Source organism: Hemitrygon akajei, chromosome 3 (assembly GCF_048418815.1).
Source record: "Hemitrygon akajei chromosome 3, sHemAka1.3, whole genome shotgun sequence".
NCBI classification, from domain to species: Eukaryota; Metazoa; Chordata; class Chondrichthyes; order Myliobatiformes; family Dasyatidae; genus Hemitrygon; species Hemitrygon akajei.
In genome coordinates this window covers 124,507,383-124,533,703 of record NC_133126.1, presented here as the reverse complement: position 1 = coordinate 124,533,703, position 26,321 = coordinate 124,507,383, and the positions used below count along the sequence as shown (strand labels likewise).

Genomic DNA, 26,321 nt, shown 5'->3' with positions numbered 1-26,321 from the left:
TAGCATGGTGGTCAGCACAATGCTTTACAGTATCGGTGACCCAGGTTCAATTCCCCTGCTGTCTGTAAGGAGTTTTTATGTTTTCCCTGTGACCATGTGAGTTTCCTCCGGGTGATCTGGTTTTCTCCCACACTCCAAGGACGTACCAGTTAGTAGGTTAATTGGTCGTTGTAAATTGTCCAATGATCAGACTAGGATTAACTTGGGGGGGGGGGGGGCGGTTACTAGGCAGTCAGTTCAAAAGGCCAGAAGGGCCTATTCCATGCTGTATCTCTATAAATACGTAAATAAAGCACTGGGGGCTGGTGATTGAGAGCTTGCTGATAGAAGCTCCTTAAGGATATCAAACCCCAGTCAGTTATCTAGAAGTGTGCTTTGCTTTCCTATTCTTGTGCTTACGGAATGTATTTGGATCATTGATTTTAAGGTTCACATCACGTCTCTCCCTCCCTCCAGCTTCATCCAGTCCTACAATTCCCACAATGCTCTGCTTCTTCCACAGTTTTTTCTGAAGGGAGGAGCTCCTCGGTTCCTTCAACCGAGAAGGCGTGAAGCTTCAGAATATCCTCTCAGTGCCTCTGTCTGTTGTCGAGCTTCACAGCATTGAAAAGGGCCCATCAGCCACCATGTTCCCAACCAATATCCCTGCACCTGGGCCACGGCTTTCTCTGGCTTGGTGATTCTACTGCTCATCGAGATACTTGCTAAATATTGTAGGAATAACCTGCTTCCATCGTTCACTCGGGCAGTGCATTCCAGATTTCAGTTGTGTAACTTCAAAACATTAAACTAACTCAAAGAAAACACGGCAGTCTGAAGAATATGGGTGTAACTTTGACTTTAAGCGAGGTGTGCATGTATCATGTGATAGGGTGATGACATATAACCCATAATTAATTATTTAAACTAGCGAGTGTTCATCAACTAATATGCTGTACATACAAGATTACTCAAGTATTATTGAAATATTAAATGGACGACACCAAGCACCCTCAATGGAAAAACTGCAAGTCAGATCCCCTCTGTTACGTACCTGCTGCAGGGAGATGTTTCCTATGCTCTCCCCCTTATAATTCTGTACATCTCTTATCGGATCACTTCTCATTCTTCTCCCTTCCAAAGGTAAACAAGTTCAGCCTATGCAGTCTATCTTTGGGAGTGAAATGCTCCATCCCAGGCAACATCCTGGTAAATTTCCTCTGCACCTACTCCACAGCGATCTCACCCTTCTTACAGTGTGTGTTTAAAGCTTCTTGTAAAACCCACCTCTTTGTGCAAGCTTGGCTACTTGTCAACACATTTGGTCTGATAATGACCGGTTTGAAGTGTCAAGGGTGTTTCTTTGGGCTGAAGGTGGTGCTATAAAATTCATCTGTTGTTTAGGGAATGCCTCTCCTCCTGCGGACATACGATCATGGTTCCAGTGTCGAGGCCAGGGGAAGACTCGGGATGACACGGCCGCCGACATTCCCCATGACATTTACATCATTGGCACTCAGGAAGATACGCAGGGAGAGAAGGAATGGGTGGAGCTGCTCAAATCCACGCTGAAGGACATCACCTATATAAAGTTTAAACATGTAAGTGTATTAAAGTCCATATAAGCCCATGGCAATTGGAGAGAATGTTTCAGAGTGGCCAGATAAGTTCACGTTGCTCTAAACTTCCACATGTGCTTGGGGGATTCTCGAACCTGAGTGCTCTGAGAGCAGAGCAAAACAAGTCAGGTTTCATTTATTGAGAAAGGCCGAGGCAATATGGCAGGTTAATGATCTTTCAGGAGCCTCTTCTGGTAGGAACTGGAAACTGAAATTTTAGGTAGCTGGCCTATCCAGTTGGTATGAAAACAAGCCTCTTGGTGCAGGTGCGGAGAACAGATCTGCCACATGACAATACTCCCAATACTCAGCTAGGACAGTGCTAAAGTGCTAGAATGTGGTTATGGAACATGGCCAAAATAGTGTATCATGCAATCAATGCATGTGCAGCATAAAACTCCCTCCTCTAATTCTGTGAAGTATCATTCTGTCCAACTTCACTCATTTAAGGAATGGGTTTAATGTAGTAACTGTCCTCACCGTACCTCCTACTCCTGTTTCAATGTTACCCACACAGCTCCCCCACCCCGTAACAGCATTACCCTGTGTACAACAAGCAAATGACATTACAAGAAATTAAATTCTGATCTGACTGATTGTACTTCTTTTCTCCCATAGATTGCAACTCAGACCTTGTGGAATATCCGCATCGTTATCCTTGCAAAACCGGAACATGAAAATCGGATCAGTCACATTTCTACAAGCAGTGTCAAAACTGGAATAGCCAATGCTCTTGGTACAAGCGTTATAGAAATCTGGGCATGTGTGCTGGGGAACACGCTCAGTGAATTGTTTTCAAACACAAAGGATCTTCACAAGTGCTTGGTTCAGACATTCGGAATTTAGATTTGGACTGAGTGGTACAATGGGGCACACATTGTCCTTTCACACTGTGGGACTGGACGCTATAGAGAGTGACAAACTGCTCTTTCACAATCCAGTACTCGCAGTGCAGCGTGCCATTGTCTAAGTGGACGCTGTCTCCTTACGTGGTCTGGGATTGCCCTGACCGATAGATGTTAATATAAGGCAAGACACACAGAACGCAGGAGAAACTCAGCTTGCCAGACAGCGTCTATAGAAAATAAATAAACAGGCAACGCTTTGGGCCAAGACCCTTTATCGGGACGCTCCCTAGTCACTCTGAAACTGGTGGTGAACTCCCCACTAAGACCAGTGAATCTGTTTAGTTAATGCTCTCCCTTCTTCTGACTGGTTTTGGCTGAGAGTCCTATATAAAATACACATGCTCTGGCACAGGTGGGGCGCATGGAAGTTTGTAGGATAGGGGGTGGTGGGCAGTTCATTCAGGGTGTTGTCTCCTGTTTAAGTTTGACCATTATTCAATGGCATCTGGAATGAACCTTCTCTGCCTTGAGTAGCCATGGGCCAGTGATTCTATTAAGTTCATGGAGTCGTAGTGGGATAGAGTACAGAAATAGGCCCTTCGGCCCACCAAGTCCATGCTGGTGCTCTGCAGTTGGTGGGGATCTTTAACATTTTTGGGGAGACTTGGGAACCTTCTCTCTAACCTGCTAAAGATCTCTTACTGTGCCAGTGCTCAGAGTAGAGCTGTTGTTTTGGAAATCAAGTATCAGGCTATGGCAAATGTAGTTTCTTCCAATAGAGCATCTTGGATGGCATCAAGGTCTTGACACTGGGAATGTTGTCAAGGGAGAGGATGCTAACGTTGAATTATCTATCCTGCCAATAGGTTTGGAGAATTTACAGAGACAGAAGGAGTGACATTTCTCCAAGCTGTGGATAGTTAATAATCTCCAAAGCAAACAGCATGGTACTAATTGCTGTGAGCAGGGTGTAGGGATATTAAACATGGAAACAAGCTCTTAAGTCCAGTTCTTTCATGCTGACCGAGATGTCTATCTGTTAGTCCCATTTGCTTGCCTTAAAGCCCATTTGATGCCTCAGATCCGTTCCTATCCGTGTACCTGTCCAAATGTCTTTAAAATGTTGTTATTTTAACTTCCTCTGGCAGCATATTCTATATTGCACCGCCCTCTTCATGAAAGAGTTGCTCCTCAGGTTCTCTATGAATCTTTCCCCCTCGTCTTAAATCTACCCCTTCCAGTTCTTGGTTCCCTTTCCCTGAAAGATAAACAATGCACTCACCCTGTCTATGTCCTTCATGATTTTATGCACCTCTACGAGGTCACTCTTTCTGCCTTCCGCACTCTGAGGAATAATGTGCCAGCTTGCCCGACCTCTCCTCAGAACTCAGGCCCTCGGGTCCAGGCAGCCAACGAGGTCTATCCCATAACACTGTTAGGGAGTTCCAGTATTTAGACTTCTGTTTATCTACATTTGGAAAAAAGCTATAATGAACCCCAGGGCCAAGAGATCCAGGTAATTTGTAGGTAGATCCCATTTACTCTCTTGTTGATTTTGGAATTTCCTTATTTCCCAATGAATTCACAAAGCATTGTCAGTTCCACACTAATTTTCCCTGTAACCTATTTTCCCGCTTTCCTATCTACTACCTTTGGGTTCTATAATGGACCAAGGAACAACTTACAGTGATTCATAATCCTTCCAACCAGCAGGTCTATGGGAAATGGGAGGAAGTTGGAACATCCAGTGGAAACCCACATGGTCACAGGGAGGGCATCCAAACCTCAAATAGTAATATTCAAGTGGCTAGTAGTTTTATCTGGGTTCAGAACACTGCCATTGGGGTACGAGGTACTTAGTTACTGAAAACAGAAGAAGATTTAAAGTAAAATTGGATAGATGTATGGACAGGAAAGGAATGGAGGATTATGGGCTGAGTGCAGGTCAGTGGGACTAGGTGAGAGTAAGTGTTCGGCACGGACTAGAAGGGCCAAGATGGCCTGTTTCCATGCTGTAATTGTTATATAGTTATATGATACATATCTTGTCAATGAATGCGTGCTGCTTGAAGTAAAGGGTTATTGTTTTGATTGGCGGGTAATCTGTTGGGCTACTGTGTTATATTTTTTCCAGGTAATAAAGGGGCAGTGGGTGTGTCCTTCATGTTTAATGGTACACCCTTTGGATTCATCAACAGTCACCTGACCTCCGGCGGTGGGAAGAAGCTGAGGTAAGAGTGAAGCAGCAGCAATGGGGTTTTGACTTGTGGTACAATTGGCATTTCCTCCCTCTTTGAAACTTCTCAGGATGGCAGTGACCATTGGTCAATGAAGCAATATCTTCCTTAGATCCCTGTAAAGCAGTCAGTCATTGGGTGCTTGGACTTTGGTTGCCTGTAAGTTAGTGAGGTGGTGAAGCAAATGCCCCTGCAAAACACCCCTTGGAGATTATATGGAAGTGCCAGATCGAGAGAACTGCAAGAAGCTGCCTCGTGCTTGCTTGCAATTTGGACTACGTACTTGTGCCTCCAACATCATTCCACACAGAAAGCTTTTATTTTTGCTGGAATTCTTCAATATTGTTGGGACCAGTCTCTGCAGAAAATTACTTGCTGTCTTTTCTGCACTGCAACAGTGACTATGCTTCAAAGCTGCCTCTTCTGTTGTTGAGCATTTGGGATGTTTTCTATCTGTGAAGGCCACAATTTAATGCAGCCTTCTCTTTTTATAAGTGCCCATGTCCTGCAGCTGGAGTCTGCCCAAGATTTCTCGATACAATCTAGCCTGTGTGCAGGGTTTATTCATTTTATTTGCCTGCTTTGTGTTTGATGCTGCTGTCTGCCGCTTTAATGAATAAACTGGATCATAAGCTGAGCACATCTGGGAACTTCTACACTGGCTCTCTGAACTGCTGACGAGTAACCTCAGCTCGGAAGCAGCTGGTTGGAATGGGGAAACTGGAAGTGTGTGGGCAGAGACATTTTCAGACAATGACTTAGCGGGAAGAAGAATGCTCATACTGAAAGAGCAGTGAAGTATATTTGATGGTAATCTTCAAAAGCCAATTGGAAACATGTTTGAAATTTGTGGAGATGAGAAAGTTCAAGGGGAGGATACTAACTGGAAGCTCTTGTGATTGGTATGATGGGACATGTTTCTACAGTTCACAACTGCACCGTGAAAGTGAAAAGTCTGTTCTTTAATGGCTTGTTCTGTTTTTCTCCTTTGATAGACGAAACCAAAACTACATTAATATCCTGCGCTTCGTTAACCTTGGAGACAAAAACCTGAGTCCATTTGACATTACTAATCGGTTCACACATCTCTTCTGGCTTGGAGACTTGAACTACAGAGTGGAGCTCCCAACACAGGTGAGGCAACAGACCTGAGGGGGTCGTCACTGCATTGCCTGTGATTTCACAGCAGTTGTATTGATCGAATTTTCTTGTCCTGCCCAGTTCCTTCTGAGGAGGCAGGGGCTTTTTGTTTGTTTGACTAAATTTTTGTCCAGTGTTGGAATCACACCTAAAAGCTAAGTGGTGACAAATAAACCTCAAAAATTTATCAGAACATCTGGTAGCTGACTACTGCTTCGATGTACGCAATGTCCTCTGGTGTGGAGTGTTGGTTTTGTCAGTACCCGTATACTCCCTGTAAGCCCCCTTGTGTCCAACACCAAATGGTATATTCTTTGGATTCATCAACATTCATCTGACTTCCAGAGATGCTAACGAGCCAAGGTAGCAGTGAAGCAGCAGCCATGGGGTTTCTGTTGGCATTCCCCACACCCCCCATCTTTGTTTATTTAGTGTTTGTTCAGATCGTAGTGTTGTTTGGACTGTGAAGCAATATCATAGCTTAATCCATGCAAAATAGTTAACCGTTGAATGATTGCCTGTAAGTTATAAAGCACCATTCCATGAAGGTGCTGCATATTTACACAAGACGCAGAAGCAGGTGTACCCGTAAGAGCCTTAAGAGCCTGACAACCCCTTGGCTGGTCTGCACCAAAATTCATTAAGATTACAACTGATTCGATATCATGTCTACTTTCCTGCCCTGAATCCCATGTCCTCTCTTTCCCAGATGTCCGAACTGTTGATTTTGTACTGTGAATATAATCAAGACTAAGTAAATTTATCATCGAAGTTACATATATGTCACTGTATACAGCTCAGATTCATTTCCTTGTAATAACTCTTCCTGAACCTGGTGGTGAGAATCCTGAGGCTCCTGTACCTTCTGCTCCTGAGAAGAGGGCATGATCTGGGTGGTGGGGTCCCTGATAATGGACGCTGTTTTCCTGCAACAGCGCTCTGTGTAGATGTGCTCAATGATGGGAGGGCTTTACCTGTGATGTAATGGGCTGTAACCACTACTTTTTGTAGGCTTTTCCATTCAAGGGCTTTTCCATTCAAGGGCCTTTCCATTCAAGGGCCTTTCCATACCAGGCCATAATGCAGCCAATAGATATAGGCTCCACCACGCATCTATAGACATTTGTCAAAGTTTTAGATGTCATGCTGAATCTTCACAAATTTCTAAGAAAGTAGAACTGCTGTTGTGCTTTCTTCATAATTATACTTATGTGCTGGGTGAGATAGTAACACTAAGGAATTTAAAGTTGCTGGCCCTCTCCACCTCTGATCCCCTGATGAGGACTGGCTCATGGACGTCTGGTCACCTCCTTTTGAAGTCAATAATCGTCTCTTTGGTCTTGCTGACACTGAGTGAGAGGTTGTTGTGGCATCACTCGGCCAGATGTTCAATCTCCCTCCTGTATGCTGATTTGTCTCCTTAAACATCGATCTGTGCTTAGCCACACAGTTGTAAGTATGAAGCAAGTAGATCAGGAGGACTGTGCATCTATGATGATGGAGATTGTAGAGGAGGCATCAGCAAGTGAGAGAATTGAGGATCCAATTGCACAAGGAGGTATTTTGGCCAAGATCTTGAAGCTTATTGATTAGTTTTGAGGGGATGGCGGTTTTGAATACTGAGCTGTAGTCAATAAAGAGCATCCTGATGTATGCACCTTTGCTGCCCAGATGTTCCAGGGTTGAGTGAAGAGCCAATGAAATTGCAGGTCAACACTCACCTTTTGTGCCAGTAGGCAAATTGGAGCGGATCCAAGTCACCGACCTCTGAAAACACTTCATCGCTGTGGATGTAAGTGCTACTGGATGATAGTCACTGAGGCAGGTTACTATGATCTTCTCAGGCACTGGTATAAATTAAGCCTGTCTGAAGCAGGTGGGTACCTCAGACTGCTGTAGCGAGAGGTTAAAGATCTCAGTGAGCATTCCAGACAGTTGGTCAGAGCAGGTCTTTAGTACTCGGCCAGGTACCCCAGCTGGGTCAGATGTTTTCCATGGGTTCATTCCCCTGAAGGATGCTTGCACGTTTGCCTCAGAGACTAAAATCACAGGGTCATCAGGGGCTCTGGGAGTTCATGATGGTTTTGCCATGTTTTAACAGTCAATGCAAGCACAGAGGCAATGAGCTCACCTGGAAGCAAAGCCCTGGTGTCACCTATGTCAGTTGATCTCAGTTTGTGGGAAGTGATAGCATTCAATCCCTGACACAGCTGTTGAGAATCCTTGATTGTTTCAAGTTTAGTCAAGAATTGCCGTTTTGCCTGTGAGATGGCTTTCCGGAGATTTTACACCTGGACCTCTTGAAACTTTCTTGGTTGCCAGACTTGAATGCCTCTGAGGTGGCCCTCATCAGTTTGCAGATCTCACGGTTCATCCAGGGATTCTGGTTGGGGAAGACTGAATGATGTTATGGGGTCACACTCGTCTACGACTGTCTCTATAAAGTCCATGACAACTGTGGAGTATGAACTCAGATTGTCAGATGAGTCCTTGGACATGGCTCAGTCTGCTGACCAGAAGCAACCCTGTAGCTGCTGCTGCCTCCTGCAACCATCTCTTTGTTCGAATGTCTTGAGTCTCGTTCATTAGCCTCTGTCTGTATGCAGGTGGGAGAAGGACAGCCAAGTAATCAGTTTTCCTGAAATGCGAAATATGTGTGGAACAGTAGGCACTCCTTGTCTTACTCTAGCAGTGTTGGGACCTCTGGTGTTGCAGGTTATATGCTGATGGTAATTGGGCCGGGGTTTCTTCAACCAAACTCGACTGAAATCCCCGACTATGATTTGAAATGCGTCAGAGTGGACTGTTCCTTGTATGGTGATGGCATCCTGCTGTATCTCAAGCGCTTTGGTGACAGAGCATTCAGAACCCTGAGGAAGAGAATTACAAAAATCCTCAACCTTCAGTGTAACATAAGCATAGAACATAGAATAGTACAGCACTGTACAGGCCCTTTGGCCCACAATGTTGTGCCGACCCCTACACCCTGCCTCCCTTATATCCCCCCACCTTAAATTCCTCCATATCCCTGCGGTCTTCTGCCTGGTTGGCCTCTTACACTTCTTTCTTTGTAACAGCTCTGGCTGGTGGAAAGACCTGGCCCTGCCTGCCCCTCCCTGCTTTTCATAATTCTCAGTGAGATCACTCGATGGCCTGAAGGAGCAGGTAAACACTATTCATTGTGTGGTTGGTCCAGCCTGGCCAATCTGAGACCTCAGCTGACACCCTTTCAGCTTCAGCTCTGCTCAAACAAGAGGATCAGAATGGACATACTTAAATAAAACAAGTCTAGTCTACTAAAACTCAAGCAGTTGGAAGGTTTTGATAGAGGTACAGCATAGAACAGGACCTTCAGGACCACCTAGCTACACTGCTCAATAACCCACCAGTTTAATCCTAGTCTAATCACAGGACAATTTATAATGACCAATTAGCCTACTATGCTGGCCAGTGGTGTTGTGGCATCTGCACTGGACTTCAAGGCGAGTGGTCCTGGGTTTGAATTTGGCCGGCTCCTTGCACTCTATCCATCTGTGCTGAGTTGGAGCATTGAGCTAGCACCTCGGCCTTGTAAAAGAACGGACAAATGCTAAAGAAATGGCAGAGTTACCACCCAATGTGCCACAAGGCTCGGACAGGAACAAAAAAAAATTAACCAACTAACTGGTCTGTCTTTGGACTGTGGGAGGAAACTGAAGCAAACGGGAAATTAGTGCAAAGTTTCTCACGGAGGGTGGCGAACTGAACTCCAAATTACGATGCCCTGGGCTGTAACAGGATCACACTAACCAGTACACTTCCATGGTGCCCAAATTCCTTTGATGTTATAATTATGTGATGAACTAATCATATCTTGACCAAGGAAGGGACAGACATTTTACCTGGGATCCCTATCATAGAAAGGCAGAGTGAGACAGGATAATGAATATCCATGTTTGGTGGAACTATATGAGATAAGCACCCCTTGGTCTAAGTGAGCCGACACTGGAATGATTGTGGGGTGTATCCCAGTAACTGAGAACCATGGGGAGTGGACCTTGAAGCAGATACCTGCCTTTTGGATGGTAGCTGGAATGTTGCCCAATGGAAGCATGTGGAGGGAAATAAGGTTACTGCAGGAACTGCATATTCTACAATGAGCTCCTGTGACCATGGATACCTTTTAAAATATAATCTATTTACTTTTTGTGATCTGTTCATTACTACCAAAACTAGTACTTTTTGCCTATCCCTGAATGCCGCCAAGAAGGTAATGATGAACGACCCTCTAGACCTCCCTGCAGTCCCTCTGGTGGTTCAATTTGGAGATGTTTTTCCTCTGTTTGAACGTGCCAATAATGTTTCAGCTGCATGACTTGCCTAACCAGTAAGACTCAACTTCATGGGGTAGATCTGGAGTGACAAGGAAGCAAACCAGGTAAAGGTGGACAGGTTTCCTTGTCTTGAAGGGCATCAGTGAACCAAATGGGCTTTTACGACAATCCATTACTACTTCTGGTTATTGTTTTTATTTGTTGTGGATCCATGTTATCAAGATTTAAAATTTCTACCCGGATCTCTGATTAGCCTTAGGCACTGGGTTGCTGGAGCAGTAATTTAACCACTCTGCTGCCTATATAGGGTGAATACTTGTGAAACAGTTTTCTCACTGTAGTCTCTCTGGGGGGCAAAAGACACTGTTATTTTATTCCAGCAAATAATTCGATGTAATATTTTTGTTAAGGTGTGCTGCATCTAAGTGAAAAGTGTGTTGGACATTTTAATCTCGCGATAACCAGACATTTGGGTTAACAGAGCATTTGATCTATGTGTGTTTTAAGGAATATTAAAGTTGCTTTTTACTGAATTTAACATTATTAAAATCGTACCTCACAAAAGTGAAGGCCAAAAACATTCATACATGTTTCAAAAAGCCTGATGCTGAATTTGAAGATTAATCAGTCCTCGAGTTGGGCAACATTGGGCATGTGTACGTGTTTTGGTATGGTTGAAAAATGTGATTTCTGACTTTTCAACAGGATCTCCTTTAGCACCTACTTTCCAGTGTAAAATTCTCTCCAAGTATTTCAACAGCCAGAATTCACCTCCAGCACAATTTTCAACTATGCTTCCTCTTTCTTTAGGCTAATTTGCCTATGCTCTTATTTTTTAACTGCTCCCATTCACTCATTGACCAGAGAACTTTGTTTATCCCCATGGTAACCCCTGTTTCACCCTATCAGATACTTCGCACCTCCTCCCCGCCCCCTCACTCTGGACTCTCAGCAGCTTTACAGTCTTCTCTTGATCTTTTTCAGCCCCAGAGTGTGAGAGGGCAATGTGTGAACCACTGCACCCTGTAGCTCCAATGTTAAAGATTGGTTTCCAATCCAAACTAACACAGCATCTTGGAAATACTCACTCAATTACCTTCATGCACCCATGTGATATACTCAGATGGAAGAGGCCGGTTGAGCTTTCCTTAACGTGGAGCACACAGAGAGATTGCCTATGTTATGTCCTTCACTGAACTGAAGATGTTCATGGACTGCTGTGGTGAACTACATATACCTGTCTGGACTGCTCCTGTGGCTCCTCCCACAGACCCCTGTATAAAGGCGACTGAGGCCTGTTGCCCAGCCTCATTCTCCAGGATGTAGTGTTGTTCATTCTTCCAGTCAATAAAAGCCGATACCTCGCTTCCTACGTCTCAGAGTGAGTTATTGATGGTGCATCAACTGCACTGCTGGCCATCCAACAATCTCCCAGCAACCTCAAACCAACTGGGCCAAGCTGCAATCTCGGAGAGTCTCTGGGCTCCCTTGCACAGCAATGCATCCTGAGGGTGTTCTTTACCAGCCTTCCAGATCCCTCTGACCCCGCCAGAACATTCTCCTGCCACCCGTTCCAACCCATTCACTCTCTCCGGTAGATAGAAGAAAGTTGCATATATTGGAAATGTGGGAATAATCACAGGTGTGAGGGTAAATACAAAAGCTTGCAGCAAATCTTGGGGAACGTTGCACTGAGTGAGACATGGGTATAAACAAAGGCATTATTCAGGTAAGCCTGATAGCAGCATTTCGGCAAATTTGCAAATGAAGGAATTTAACAAACGTCATTAGTGACCCACTTGGCAGTTTCAATGTCAACTGGTTTAAGATGATGGTGGTGATGCCCAGGACTACTTATCAGCTGCAAATTACAAAACAAAGAAAACTACTAAACACCTTAGGTAATGATCACTGCTAACGATGGGGAGGCGTGCGGAGGCAATAGGGGGCATGGCGGAGACGGGAGGAGAAGGAGAAGGCAAGTGGAGGTGGGAGCGAGGGAAGTCCCGATGTCTGATTGATTTAGTCACCTGTCCGAATAGTGGTGGCAGGATCCAGGTTCGAGAGCAAGGAAGGACCCAGTGTTTGGACAATCAGGCCTGATTGGAAAAAGTCAGGGTGTCAGAACCGGACGTGAGGGATGGGCTGGTTCTGCTCATGGCTCCACGACATTTACTCAGCTCGGCGATGAGTTGAGGCTTCATGCTTTTTGTCAGACTATCATTATGAATGCTATTTGCTTGCTTTTATTGTTTGCAGGACTTTTCTTTCTTACTCTCTGCACACTGGCTGTCTGATGTTTTCTGGGATTTTTGCTCTGTCGCTGCCAGTAAGCAGACTAATCTCGAGGTTATATAATGTATACATACTTTGACCAGGACTACTTAGTGCAAGGCGCCATTTTAATTAAATCTCCCTTGATTCTGAGCAGGAAGCAGAGAACATTGTGGAGAAAATCAAGCAGCAGCAGTACCAGGAGCTGTTGGCCAAGGACCAGCTGACCATCGAGAAGAATGACAAGAAGGTTTTCCTCCAGTTCCGTAAGTTCCGTAAGGTGGGGAGGGAAGACATGGGCCTGACCACGATGAGGCTCCGTCGTGTACAAGGGCTCAGGCTGTGTGCACGCTGGGATACTGCCGCAGGATGTGGGTGGTGACACGTTGTGGAAATGTAAACATAAGATCAGATTTCATGCTGTCGCTCAGTAGAGTGCAGCAGGAGACTGAGGATTGCACTGAGAACATGGTATACAATTCGGCAACCTTACACAGGGTATGAGAGAGCTCTGGGCATGAGGAATGGCTTGAGAAACAAAGCTGGTATTACTTGGTGTGGGAAAGTAGCAGGCGGTTGGAGATATTCAGGATGAGAGAAGGTTATAATAATGTTAACACTGGCCTCTAGCTCACTGACCAGTCAACACGATAGCTGGATGAGAGCTTGGGTAGATTCTTCAAGCAGTGGATTATTGGGCTTAAGTGCATTGTTGGAAATGATAGTCAGAACTGAACTTGACTTTTTTGCTTTATCACTGGAATTTCTCTTATCTGTCTGGTTTGATTTAAGTACAAGATGACTATAATGGTTTTGGTTCTTTGCTCTCTCACTTTTTCCTCTCTCCCTACAGAGGAATGAGATGGTAATTGTTATTTCTTTGCCATGAACACCTAACAAAATGGCCATAACCTCAGGTGTTTATGTGTCGTTCTTGACTTCTTGATCATAATGTCTCCAGATCCAACACTTGTACCAACACGATCCTCATCAAGGGATCAACAGTGGAAGGGGTGGGCAGTTTCCAGTTCCTGTGTGTCAACATCTCCGAAGATCTAAACTGGGCCCAGCACATTGATTACAAAGAAGGCACGGCTGTAACCATATTACGTTAGGAGTCTGACGAGACTTGCTCTGTCTCTAGCAAGTTTATACAGGGGTACCATGGAGAGCACTCTTGACTGGTTGTATCACTGTCTGGATTGGAGGGACCAATGCACAGGATCAGAAAAAAACTGCAGATCAGTCAGCTCCATCATAGGCACTACCCTCCCCAGCATAGAGGACATCTTCTAAAGGTGATGTCTCAAAAAGGTGGCATCCATCATTAAGGATCCCCATCACTCATGGCATGGCCCCTTCTCATTGCTACCATCAACAAGGAGACACACACTCATCGCCTCAGGAATGGCCTCTTCCCTGCTGCCATTAGATTTCTGAATCGACATGAACCCGTGGACACAGCTTCACTTCTTTTTTTCTCTCTTTTTGCACTACTTATTTAATTTATTTTTTATTTTCTATATATGTATATTTTTTCTCATTATGATTTATAGTTTTGTTTTGTAATTTATTGCACTGTACTGCTGTAACAAAACAACAAATTTCACGACCTCTATGCCAGTGATGTTAAACCTGATTCTGATTCTGAAAAGATTAGATAGAGAAAAGAAGTGAAGATATTAGGCAGCACTTTCAGGTAGTTCATTATAGGTATCAGAGACGAGTCTTAGTTTGATACAATGAGTTTCCATCAATGATCAGTAATTACAGACATAATTCCATTTCAACAATATATGTGCTCTTTACAGAAATAGTAATATTGCTGGGTTGAATATGGAAATTTAAATCATTTAGACTTGAGATTGGCTGCTGGGTGCCTGTAATTGAAGTTTGATTGCTTTGGTAAGTTAACTCCTTCATTAGGGAATGGTGGGGGAGGATGGAAGTAAATTGCTTGTATTTTTCAATCTGCAGAGGAAGAAGAGATTACATTCCCTCCAACCTATCGTTATGAACGTGACAGCAGAGACACGTACAACTACACAAAACAGAAGGCCACAGGAGTGAGTATCATGGACATAGCTTCTCCAACTTGCTTTCACGCGCTGATTCGGAACTTGTTAGAATATCCGTCCAGCCATCTCCTCCCAGCCCTTCAACCCACACTGCCCAGCAACCCACCTATTTAACCCTAGTCTAATCACAGGACAATTTATAGTGATCAATTAACCTACCAACCAGTAAGTCTTTGGACTGTGAGAGGAAACTGGAGCATCTGGAGGAAACCCACACGGTCACAGGGAGAACGTTCAAACTCCTTACAGACGGTGGCAGAACTTCAACCTGGGTCACTGGTACTGTAAACCATTGTGCTAACCACTATGTTACTGTGCCACACATGTGGAGTGTCATGGGGTTTTGGTTAATGCTTCTTTTATACTGCCCCATCAGACTCTATCAAGACAGGCTTAGCATGGACTAGTCAGAGGGTGAGTTTCCTTCAGACTCATAGCAGCTTCTATCTGCCCTTCACCGTTTCCCTAGTGGTTGCATCATCATTTTCCTTAGCTATCAGATTCCAGTAGTGGTCGGCTTTCTGTTCCTGCTTCTCACTCTCTTAACCTGTCTCTGCCTTTACCCTTCCGTCTCCCACCTGGGTTCATCTGTCTCCCATCCTTTGTTTTGTCTGCTTTGTCTATCATTCATCTGCGTCTTTCTCCCAACTCGACCTCTTCTCTTCCTCCCCCTCCCACCCCTCCCTCCCTCTCTCCCTCCCCCTCCCTCCTTCTCTCCTTCTCTCCCTCCCCCTCCCTCCTTCTCTCCCTCCCTGTCCCTTCCACTCTCCCACATCCTCCCCTCCCTCCTTCCCTCTTTCCCACTCTCCCTCCTCCTCACTCCCCCCTCCTTCTCCCACCCCTCCCCCTCTCTCCCTCCCTCTCTCTCCCTCCCTCCCTCCCTCTCTCTCCCTCCCTCCCTCTCTCTCCCTCTCCCTCTCTCTCCCTCTCCCTCTCTCTCCCTCTCCCTCCCTCTCCCTCCCTCTCCCTCCCTCCCTCTCTCTCCCTCTCCCTCCCTCTCCCTCCCTCTCCCTCTCTCTCCCTCTCTCTCCCTCTCTCTCCCTCTCTCTCCCTCTCTCTCCCTCTCTCTCCCTCTCTCTCCCTCTCCCTCTCCCTCTCTCTCCCTCTCCCTCCCTCTCTCTCTAACCCTTCTCTCACTCCCCCTCCCCTCCCATCCCTTCCCTCTTTCTCTCCCTCCTTCTCTTCCCTTCCCTTGACACCCCCTACCCTCATCCCCCCCCCATTCTTTCTTGGCCTCCAATTTCCTTGTGCCTCTCTGATCCGCCCTCTGTCATCTTCATAGCGGCCATCTCCCCTCTGGTTGAGGATTTCCAACCTGAAACCCTGTCTGCATATCCCAGTCGTTTCCTCCAGCAGATTGTTTGGTGCAGCAGATTCCAGTATCTGCCGGCTCTTGTGCCTCTAGCTCCCCTAAGTCCACTTCCTCCATCCTGCATCCCCCAGGTGAAGAAAGTTCCTCAGCGTGCCTGTCGGTGGAGGGTCTTGGAGAGACCGAGCAGGTTGTGGTATTGGGAGAAAATCGCTTGTCGATTGGGTTTGAGGAAGAGTTGATTTGGGGGATTGCATGGTCCTGGCATTTGGTAACCATCTACTCTGTCCCCAGTTGAAGTATAACCTGCCATCCTGGTGTGATCGTGTGCTGTGGAAAAGCTATCCCAAAGTTCATGTTATGTGTCAATCGTATGGTAAGGGAGTTTCTTTCTTTTTCACCTGTGCCTGTTTGCATTTAACATGGTTCTTTAAAAGAACCCTTTATTCATGTAGCAGATCAGAGAGCACGTAATATATAGTAAATGAGAATATCTAGCAGAGGGACCAGCCTCCTGCCTCTGAGCTCCAGTGTGAAAAGACCTGCACACAGGCTCAACAACACAACTGTTTATGCACAAAATCCCTTTGGCCATGTCATTGCATTCTACATGTGCATAGAGAGAGCATGAATTTATGTAGCTCTGTCACCCTGATCCTTTCATGAGTTCATAGTGGGCAGTGAGGAAGACTATCAAAGCTCACAGCAGGATCTCCAGCAGCTGGAAAATGGGCAGAAAAATGGCAGATGGAATTCAATGCAGACAAGTGTGAGGTTTTGCCCTTCGGTAGGACCAGCCAGGGTAGGTCTTACACAGTGAACCGTAACAGTAGTGTGGTAGATCAAAGGGATCTGGGAGTACAGGTCCATAATTCATTGAAAAGCGTGTCACTTGCTGATAGGGTTGTAAAGAAGGCTTTTGGCACATTGGCCCTTATAGGCCAATGTTCCATCACAATCATATGAAAACAATTTTGGCAGAAATGAGGCTTTATTTTCCTAATGTCTTTAGAAGCACATTCACTGCAAATAATGATGGATTTTGTACATTCTGGAATCTAATAAATGTCCAGATCAAATCAATGTACTGAGTAAAGGAAATAGGTTGTTACGTTGAAGTTGTATAAGATGTTGGTGAGGTCTAATTTGGAGCATTGTGGTCACCTGCCTACAGGAAAGATATCTATCAGGTTGAAAGAGTGCAGAGAAAATTTACAAGGATATTGCCAGATCTGGAGGACCTGAATTAGAAGGAAAGATTGAATAGGTTAAGATTTTAGATTGAGAGGAGATATGATAGGTATACGAAATTATGAGTGGAATAGATAGGGTAAAATCAAGCAGGATTTTTCCACTGAGGTTGGGTGGGACTACAACTACAACTAGAGGTCAGGTTTCAGAGTGAAATGTGATAAATATAAGGGGGAATGTGAAGGGAACCCTCTTCCCTCAGAGGTCTGTGAGAGTGCGGAACAAGCTGCCAGCACAAGTGGCGCATGTGAGCTCAATTTGAACATTTAAGAGAAGTTTGGATATGTACATAGAAGGCTGGGGTATGAATAGCTCAGGTCCAGGTTGATGGAAGTAGGCTGTTTAAAAGGCTTGGCATGGACTGGATGGGCCAAAGGGCCTGTTTCTGTGCTGTACTTCTCCATGACACTATGACCTGCATCCCAACAAGCTACTTGTACCTTCATGTGTTTCAATGTCATGGTAACCAATTACCATTGAAATATCACCATTAGGTGGTGATGTTCTAAGTGGATTCATAGTAGCTCCTCCAATATTGTACGGGGTCACTTGCACACAAAATAGCATGACCAACGTGCATGACATCTCCTCCCTATTGCCAGAAATCCAGCCATCAAAAACATGCAGTGAACCCAACAGCAGGTGATGAGATGATATGAACCAAAGGATCCTCACGCGAAGGAGTTGAAGTTCATTGTCGGTGGTATAAGTACCAGGAAAACTAGCTTTTTGCAGCCAGTACATTAAAAACATAAGTTACATAAATTATACCTAACTTACACAGCAATATAAACAAAAGTTAACAGAATAGAAACATAGAAAATAGGTGCAGGAGTAGGCCATTCGGCCCTTTGAGCCTGCACCGCCATTCAGTATGATCATGGCTGATCATCCATCTCAGAACCCTGTACCTGCTTTCTCTCCATACCCCCGATCCCTTTAGCCACAAGGGCCACATCTAACTTCCTCTTAAATATAGCCAATGAACCGGCCTCAACTGTTTCCTGTGGCAGAGAATTCCAGATTCACCACTCTCTGTGTGAAGAATTTTTTCCTCATCTCGGTCCTAAAAGGCTTCCCCTTTATCCTTAAACTGTGACCCCTCATTCTGGACTTCCCCAACATCGGAAACAATCTTCCTGCATCTAGGAATGTCCAATCCCTTTAGAATTTTATACCTTTCAATAAGATCCCCCCTCAATCTTCTAAATTCCAGTGAGTAATAGCATTAGTGCAGGTTGAGGGAAATATTGTCTGATGTAGAATTAGGGATATTCAGGTTGGTTCAAGACCTGATGGCAGTACGAAGAAACTGCTGTTGAACACTGAGGTGTGAGTCTTTAGGCTGCTGTACCTCCTACCTGATAGCATCAGCGAGAAAAGAGTGTGGTCAAAATGGTGGGTGTCCTTAATGATGGATATCACCGTCCTGAGACATAACCTCTGATAGATGTTTTCGGCGGTGGGGGGAAGATGTCAACGATTGTGTGCATGGTGACTGTGCTTTAAGTAAATGCTATTGATTGATTCAGTGAAAATCTTGCTGGAAAACCAGAGGGTCGATTTTTCTCCCAGGCACTGACAGGCGTGGAAATGGGTGCACTTTCACTCTACAGTAGGTTAAATTGATGCTCAATTGTACAACAATGGTTTGCACGGAATTTAACGGGAGATCACAGGGCCTCGAGTCCTGCTGTTATTTTAATATGTTATTTTAAGATTGTTAGGTTCTTGATTGGACATGGCATCAAAGGTTACAGGGAGAAGGCTGGGAACTGGGGTTGAGGAGGAGAAAAAAAAGGATCAGCCATGATTGAATGGCCCAGCAGACTCAATGGGCCAGATGTCCTAATTCTGCTCCTATGTCCTATGGTCTAAAACAGTAACAGAATGCAGAATAAAAAGTAACAGCTAAGGAGAAAGTGGATGTGTAGGTAGACAATAAGATTATAATGAGTAGATTGTGAGGTAAAGAATCCACTTAGTTCAAGTAGGGAACCATTCACTAGACTTATAACAGCAGGGTTGAAGTGGTCCTTGAGCCTGGTGGTATGTGCTTTCAGGTTTTTGTAACTTCTGCCTGATAGGAGAGGGGAGAAGAGAGAATGTCTGGGATGGTGGGGCCTTTGATTGTGCTGGCTGTTTTACTGAAGCAGCGATAAGATTAGACGGAGTCCATGGGGGGGAGGATGGTGTCTGTGATGTGTTGAGCTGTGTTCATAATGCTCGGCAGTTTCCTTTGTTCGTGGGCAAAGCAGTCGCCATACCAATATTAAAGATTCCAGATAACTGGTACATGTATACATCAAGACAAAGAAGGGTGTGCCGGAGGCAGCCGGTAAGTGTGGCCACACATTCCGGCGCTAACATAGCATGCCCACAATACTCGGCAGAACAACACGGAACACAACAAGCAACAGAAAAACAAGCCCTGTTCCTCCCTCCCACCTACGCACTTACATACACAATCCTTTAACTCCAGGAGAGACCTCCGCATTCTAATGGACATAGAGCTTCAGACTTCAAGCTTCAACCTCTCCAGCAGACTCACGGGGATTCAGACTTAGCTCCGGACAACAAGCCCTGACTCATGGATTTCTGATTTACTCTCGGCCCACAACACTCGGGCATGTCGATCACCAAACGCTAGGCCGCGAACTCCAGACCCGCTAAGTCATGAACCCTGGGGGTGATCTGAACTTGTTCCTCTTGCCTGAACAGAATTCCAGAACTCGCTGACCTGGAAGACCCTCATTCACATCCAACATCTGACCACGAATGTCGCACATCCACATCGCTGGTCTTAGAACGAGGAGTAGCGATTTCGGCTCCACCCTGACCTCTAATAGCCCCACTTCTCAGTTACTAAAACCTAAACTGACCCCTAACTTCCCTCTTCCAAAAGTCCTCCATGCAAACCTGAGAAAATGAAAATTTGAACAAGTAAATAATTAACAAACTACTAAACCTGAGCTGTGACTCAGCAGAGGCTGCAGCTCAGCGGCATCTTGCCTTTTTGCATCCAGATAGGACGCTTTTAATGGTGCATCGATAAACATCTGTAAGTATCATGGGGACATAACAAATTCCTTTAGCCTCCTGGTGAGGCATCAGTGAGCTTTGTTGGCCGTGGCATCTGTGTGGTTGGCCCAGGACAGGCTGTTGGTGATTCTCATCAGCATTGTTAATGTAGACAGGAGCATGTGCACCCACCCACTCACCCCCGCCTTTTCCTGAAGTCAATGAACAGCTCTTTTGGTTTGTTGACATTGAAGCAAAGGTTATTGTCATCACACCATGTCACTAAGCTCTCTATCTCCTTCCTGTACTGTGACTCATCATTATTTGAAATATGGCCCTCTACAGTGATATCATCTACAAACCTGTAGATAGGTTTAAAGCAGGATCTGACCACGTGGTCATGGCTGTACAGGGAGTCGAGCAGGGGACTGAGGACACAACCTTGGGAGTACCCGTGTTGAGAATAATCCCGGTGGTGGTGGTGTTGCTGCCTCTCTCATTACTCTTTGCAGTCTGTTGATTTAATAGATGAAATACTCTAAAGTCACTCCAAAGGACACTATGCAAGAGATCATAATGCTGCATTGTTTCAGGGACAATAAACAAGCACTATTTGAAATTAGAGGCACAAGTGGCTGCAGACGCTGGGATCTGGGGCACTAAGAAATCTGCTGGAGGAACTCAGCAGGTCAGCAGCATCTGAGAATGCAAAAGCACGGCTGGTGTTTTGGGGCAAGACACTGCATTAGGACTGAAAGTGTAGAGCGGAGGACAGCCTGCATGGAGGGTCGAGGCAGGAGCTGGCAGGTGGTACATGGATTTGGATGAGGAGGGGGGTGATGGGCAGGTGGAGGGGACAGGAGGGGAGGGGTGGTGTTAGGAGACAGCAGCAAGTGGGTGATAGAGAGGAAAATAAAGGGGGCAGGTGAAGGGAGAAGGGTGGAGGTATAGATAAAATCTGCGAGGTGATATGGAGATGGATAAGACTGCAATCTGATAAGTAAGAGAGGAGACATGGAAAGAGCTAAGGAAGGGGTAGGGGGTAGATGGAACTAGCTTGGAGATGGGAAAAGGTGACTTAAGTAGGGTGATGAGCAGATTTTAACAAGGTAACGGGTGGGATTTGGGGAGGGTGGGTTGGAAAGGGTGTGAGAAAATCCAGGTGTTTCAGAAGGAGAGAGAAATGAACAAAAGTGTGGGTTACCCAAACTCATATTTTGTATTCACATTATCAGATAATAAGGTGGATCAAGGATCAAAGCTTAGGCCTCAGCTACTTACAATCTGCATGAATGAGTTGGATGAAAGGACTGATTGTAATGTGTCACAAGTTTGATGCATAGCTAGAATGAATCAGTGCAAAGAAACTGCTGTTGAACACTGAGGTGTGAGTCTTTAGGCTGCTGTACCTCCTACCTGATAGCATCAGCGAGAAAAGAGTGTGGTCAAAATGGTGGGTGTCCTTAATGATGGATATCACCATCCTGAGACATAACCTCTGATAGATGTTTTCGGCGATGGGGGGAAGATGTCAACGATTGTGTGCATGGTGACTGTGCTTTAAGTAAATGCTATTGATTGATTCAGTGAAAATCTTGCTGGAAAACCAGAGGGTCGATTTTTCTCCCAGGCACTGACAGGCGTGGAAATGGGTGCACTTTCACTCTACAGTAGGTTAAATTGATGCTCAATTGTACAACAATGGTTTGCACGGAATTTAACGGGAGATCACAGGGCCTGGGGTCCTGCTGTTATTTTAATATGTGCACAGAGTAGTGAATGTGACAAAACTGTTGGTTCTCGATCACAGGGTGCACCACAGATATCGTCACCAGCGACCATTCCCCGGTGTTTGCAACCTTTGAGGTGGGCGTGTCAACACAGTTCGTTTCTAAAACTGGTTAGTAGCTGCCAAGGTAACTTATTTCTCCTTTAAGTGCCACCGTGGTATGTTCAGTGCCAAAGTTCAACATGACTGAGGCACCTACCTAACATGTAACAAAATAACTGGCCAGCCAGTTAGGACAGATAGTCAGGATGCACCTCCCTCCTCCCTCCCCATCATGCCCAACATGGTTGCCCACCAAGGGCTGTGTGCTGAGCCCACTGCTGGACACTCTGCTCACACGACTGCTGATGCACCATCAATAACTCACTCTGAGACGTAAAGGCGAGGTATCGGCTTTTATTGACTGGAAGAAGGAACAAGCAGTGATTGACCACCATACTACATCCTGGAGACTGAGAGGCCGGGCTCAGACCTCCACCACCTTTATACCGGGGTCTGTGGGAGGAGCCACAGGAGCAGTCAGCAGGGGGCGTGTCCAGACAGGTATATGTAGTTCACCACAACTGCACAGCCAAACACCTGAGTAATCACATTGTCAAGTTCGCCGATGACACAGTGCTGGGGCTCATCACCAACAACGATGAGGTGGCCTACAGGGAGGAGGTGGAAGAGCTCGAGGTCTGGTGCTGGGCAAATAACCTCTTCCTCAATGTCAACAAGACAAAGGAGATGGTTATCAAATTCTGGAGAACTTGCACCACTAACACCCCTCCTTACAGCGGCGACAGAGCAGTGGAAACTGCAAGCGGTTTCAAACTCCCGGGAGTGCACATCATACACAATCTCTCATGGTCCTGAACACATCTTACGCAGTCAGAAAAGCCTACCAGCACCTCTTTCTGAGAAAACTGAAGAGAGCTGTACTGTGCACATCACGTCCTTCCACAGAAACGCAGTACAGATCATCCTAAAATGGTCATCACTGCATGGTACGGAAATTGCACTGTGGCAGACAGGGAGACACTACAACGGGTTGTTAAAACTGCCCACCCACCATCGAGGAGATAATTACAGAAGATAGATGGCCGATGACAGGGTGTGGGGACAGACAGCAGAGGGTGGACTGATGGAGGGGAGTGTTAAGAGGGAGAGATAAACATTAATGCTCTGCCTCTGTCCGTTTAGAAAAGACCAATCACAGAGCAACGATAGTAGTGTTGGAGTGACTGAGTGATGTTAATAACTGATACCACACTAACTTGTCACGTTACTTCTCAGACCCAAACAATGCTGACTCAGCAGGCACTATCAACTTCCTCCACTGCGAAGCCACTCTGAAAACAAAATCTAAGACCAAGTTCTTCATTGAGTTCCACTCCAGCTGCTTAGAAGGTAAGAGCACTCCCAATGACAGGTTTTTACCCAAACCCCATGTTGTTTCGTTGCTTTACAGCCTATTTCCTGTGTGCAGTCCAGTGTAGAAGTGCTCAGCAACACTCTGTGACAACATATTTGCATGTGCTGTATGTGCTCTCCGTTCCTCTACCCATTGCATCTCTGGGGCTGTGTGTACTTTTAAACATTTGCCAATTTGCAACTTGTATTTAATCTCAAAAATTGCAATCATAACAGCTGAAGGCTCGAAATTCTTTGCATAGAGACTCATTTCTGTGCATTAAGCAACTGCGTTCAGTGTGAAATCTCAACATTTAACATAAACATCTCCAGTGTTTTTAAGTCGGGCATCTGGTTCCAGTGTTGCTGTGCATTGATATGATTTGCCTGACGTATATTTGCGCATTCATGGTCCATCAAGACTACATACCAAAGCAATCTGAGCTTTGCTTTAGTTCAGGATGATGGAGACCAGTTGCATTTGGCAAGAGGGCCATGTTTACATTCTGTGATTGGTGTTTACTTTTACCAGATCACATGACTGAAACTAGACTCCCAGACCCCAATCAGTCCTTGGGTACAACTTTAGGGCTGGCCCTTTTCTTGATGTCACATAGTGTCCCCAGTTTGCTCGGTGGTGGTGGTGGTTGTGTGGTTGTGTGGTTGTGTGTGTGTGTGTGTGTGTATGTGTGTGTGTGTGTGTGTGTGTGTGAGACTGACTGTTATTCTGCCAAATGCATTGCTGCTAGGCGCCTCATAAAAATGGCTGTTTCCAAAGAAATTTAAATGGTTCCATGAAATATTCTTGATTTTTGGCGGTTCAATGTGCTCATGACAGCCCCCACTCCCCCCCCCAGCATAGGTATTTGTCCCCCCCACCTCATAGCTCTGCAGGGACGTGGCACGCTGACACAGCGGTTCCTTCTGCTGCCTGATAGTTACGGCGGCCCTGGTTCGATCCTGGCCTGCGGGACTGTCCATGGAGAGTTCCCTCATTTTCCCTTACCCCTGGGGTGTTCTAGCTTCTCCCCACACCCTAAGTATTTGCTGGTAGATGAATTGGCTTCAACCCATCACCATTCAGTGGCAACAGGAAGGGAGTGATGGGTGAGTGTGCAAAAATAATGTTGCAGGGCTACAGAGAGGTAAGGACAAGAAACAGATTATAATGAAGTTGCTCCGCTGGCATCTGGCATCATCCTTTTCTGTTTTCAAAGCTCAGTAGTAGAGCTGTTACCAACATATCTGTGAATGACAGATAAGTGTTTTGAATGTTACTGTACTGGGTCCAGTCGTTGAGGCTCTGGAGAAGTATACAGCTTCTTGCGCGGACTTCGCTCTGCCTCGGAGAAGAATCTACACTGACCTTGTGGTTCCTCTAGATCCAGTGAAGAGTGCTGAAGGTGAGAATCAAGAGTCGAAGGACGAGAACCTGACGGTCACGTGGAATAATCCCCCTGAGGTAACCGGGATTAAACTCACCTTGTCACTCCTCGTTATCATTGGTCAAGTTTAGGATGTTTCTAACGAAATTAGTTCAGTTGTTGTGCAGTGGTTTAGATTAGTTGGGTGCCATATCCACCAGGGTGCAATGGAAATCCTTGTTCTGCATGAGAAAACTATAAATGAAAGTAATGAATACAACGATGAGTGCAAAGCAGCTGAATAGTATAAAGATAGAGGTGCAAACTGAAGTTGGGCAAAAAGAGTTTTTAATAACAGAGAAGTGGAATTAAGGGTGCGGCAGCATCGTCAGGTAGAGATGATTGGTTCAGGAGTCTCATAACAGTGGGAAAGCAATGGTTCGTATCTGAACATTTGAGCTTTTAAGTTCCTGCATCTTCTGACAAGGTTGAAGGGAGAAAAGGGAATGGCTACGGTGGCAGGTATTCTTAATGATACTGCCACCTTCCTGAAGGAATTCAGTAAGCACTGGTCAAGGCAGTTGTAATAAATATAAATTACTTAACAGTGAGGCATTTGTCAGGAAGTAACCCTAAGCCTACATAATAAATGGGTGTCTTTATTTGTCAAACACAGCAATTATTCTTTAGATCATTGAATTAAGCTGAATGAAACACTATATAAGCACAAATTTCTTACAGTTAAGCAAGGATTAACTCTTATTCTGCCAACTTTTGCAGAACTCTATTCCAGTTTAGACTTTGCTAATTAATGTTGTGATTAGTGAACATTTAGTTTGTTCTCGGTGAAATAGGAAAGATTTCACTGCCATTAAGCAAGTGCAGGTCTGAGTTATAACCTTGAACCGTGAGGCAGCATCTCCTCTGAAAATAGTAGACTGTCAACTGCATCTCTGCATCCAGACACCTCTAAATCCAGGACTTCAATGCAAATAAGAGAAAATCTGCAGATGCTGGAAATCCAAGCAACACACACAAAATGCTGGAGGAACTTAAACATCGACTGTACACTATTCTGTAGATGCTGCCTGGCCTGCCGAGTTCCTCCAGCATTTTGTGTGTGTTATACTTAATCTAGAAGCCAGCAAAGGTGCCTGACACTGTGACCTTTGCCCTATAGTGAGTTTGAAGCTGTGTTTGGTGTGTGTTCCCTTTCTGAAGTTTAGATTTCTTACAGAATGAGCCCACCGAGCCTCAGGTAAGAGAAACTCTCCCTGAAAGGCTGGGTAGGTATGTGCTCTGTGTGACCCTTGTAGGCTGCTAGGCCCCAGTCTGAGACCTGGCCCTGTTTAAGTTAGAGTGGCAGTACTGATACTACAAACGGATTTGCGGCTGTGGTTTGACTCTGGAATGATAGTTTGCACTGGATGCCCAGAAGTCTCTCCACTGTACAACTCGATGCCTTTGAAGGTAGGCAGTAAAGAGTTGGAATGAAACAGATCACCGTATGAAATGTTCAGGTCTCTTGGATCTGGCTTTCTATTGCTTGTAACTTACATTCTCTCTTTCTCACCAACCTCCCACAGTTAATGCCCATTATCTCTGACCCAGAGTACTTACTGGACCAACACATCCTCATCTGTGTCAAGTCTACAGACAGCTACGAATCATATGGTAAGCAGGAAGCGTGTGTGGACAGACCCA

The 26,321-nt window shown here is 45.3% G+C and overlaps 1 protein-coding gene across 2 annotated transcripts in view; it reads left to right on the top strand.

The window, feature by feature from the left end:
* The window catches only part of inpp5d (inositol polyphosphate-5-phosphatase D), a 136,661-nt gene that overhangs the window by 72,491 nt on the left and 37,849 nt on the right, over positions 1-26,321 (top strand). For both annotated transcript variants that reach the window (XM_073040773.1, XM_073040774.1), the window contains exons 12-22: positions 1,384-1,580; positions 2,217-2,334; positions 4,581-4,677; positions 5,679-5,817; positions 12,568-12,676; positions 14,388-14,476; positions 16,092-16,173; positions 21,880-21,969; positions 23,137-23,250; positions 24,636-24,715; positions 26,204-26,291. In XM_073040773.1, coding sequence (XP_072896874.1) covers positions 1,384-1,580; positions 2,217-2,334; positions 4,581-4,677; positions 5,679-5,817; positions 12,568-12,676; positions 14,388-14,476; positions 16,092-16,173; positions 21,880-21,969; positions 23,137-23,250; positions 24,636-24,715; positions 26,204-26,291 — 1,203 coding nt within the window. The remainder of the gene's footprint in view (positions 1-1,383; positions 1,581-2,216; positions 2,335-4,580; positions 4,678-5,678; positions 5,818-12,567; positions 12,677-14,387; positions 14,477-16,091; positions 16,174-21,879; positions 21,970-23,136; positions 23,251-24,635; positions 24,716-26,203; positions 26,292-26,321) is intronic.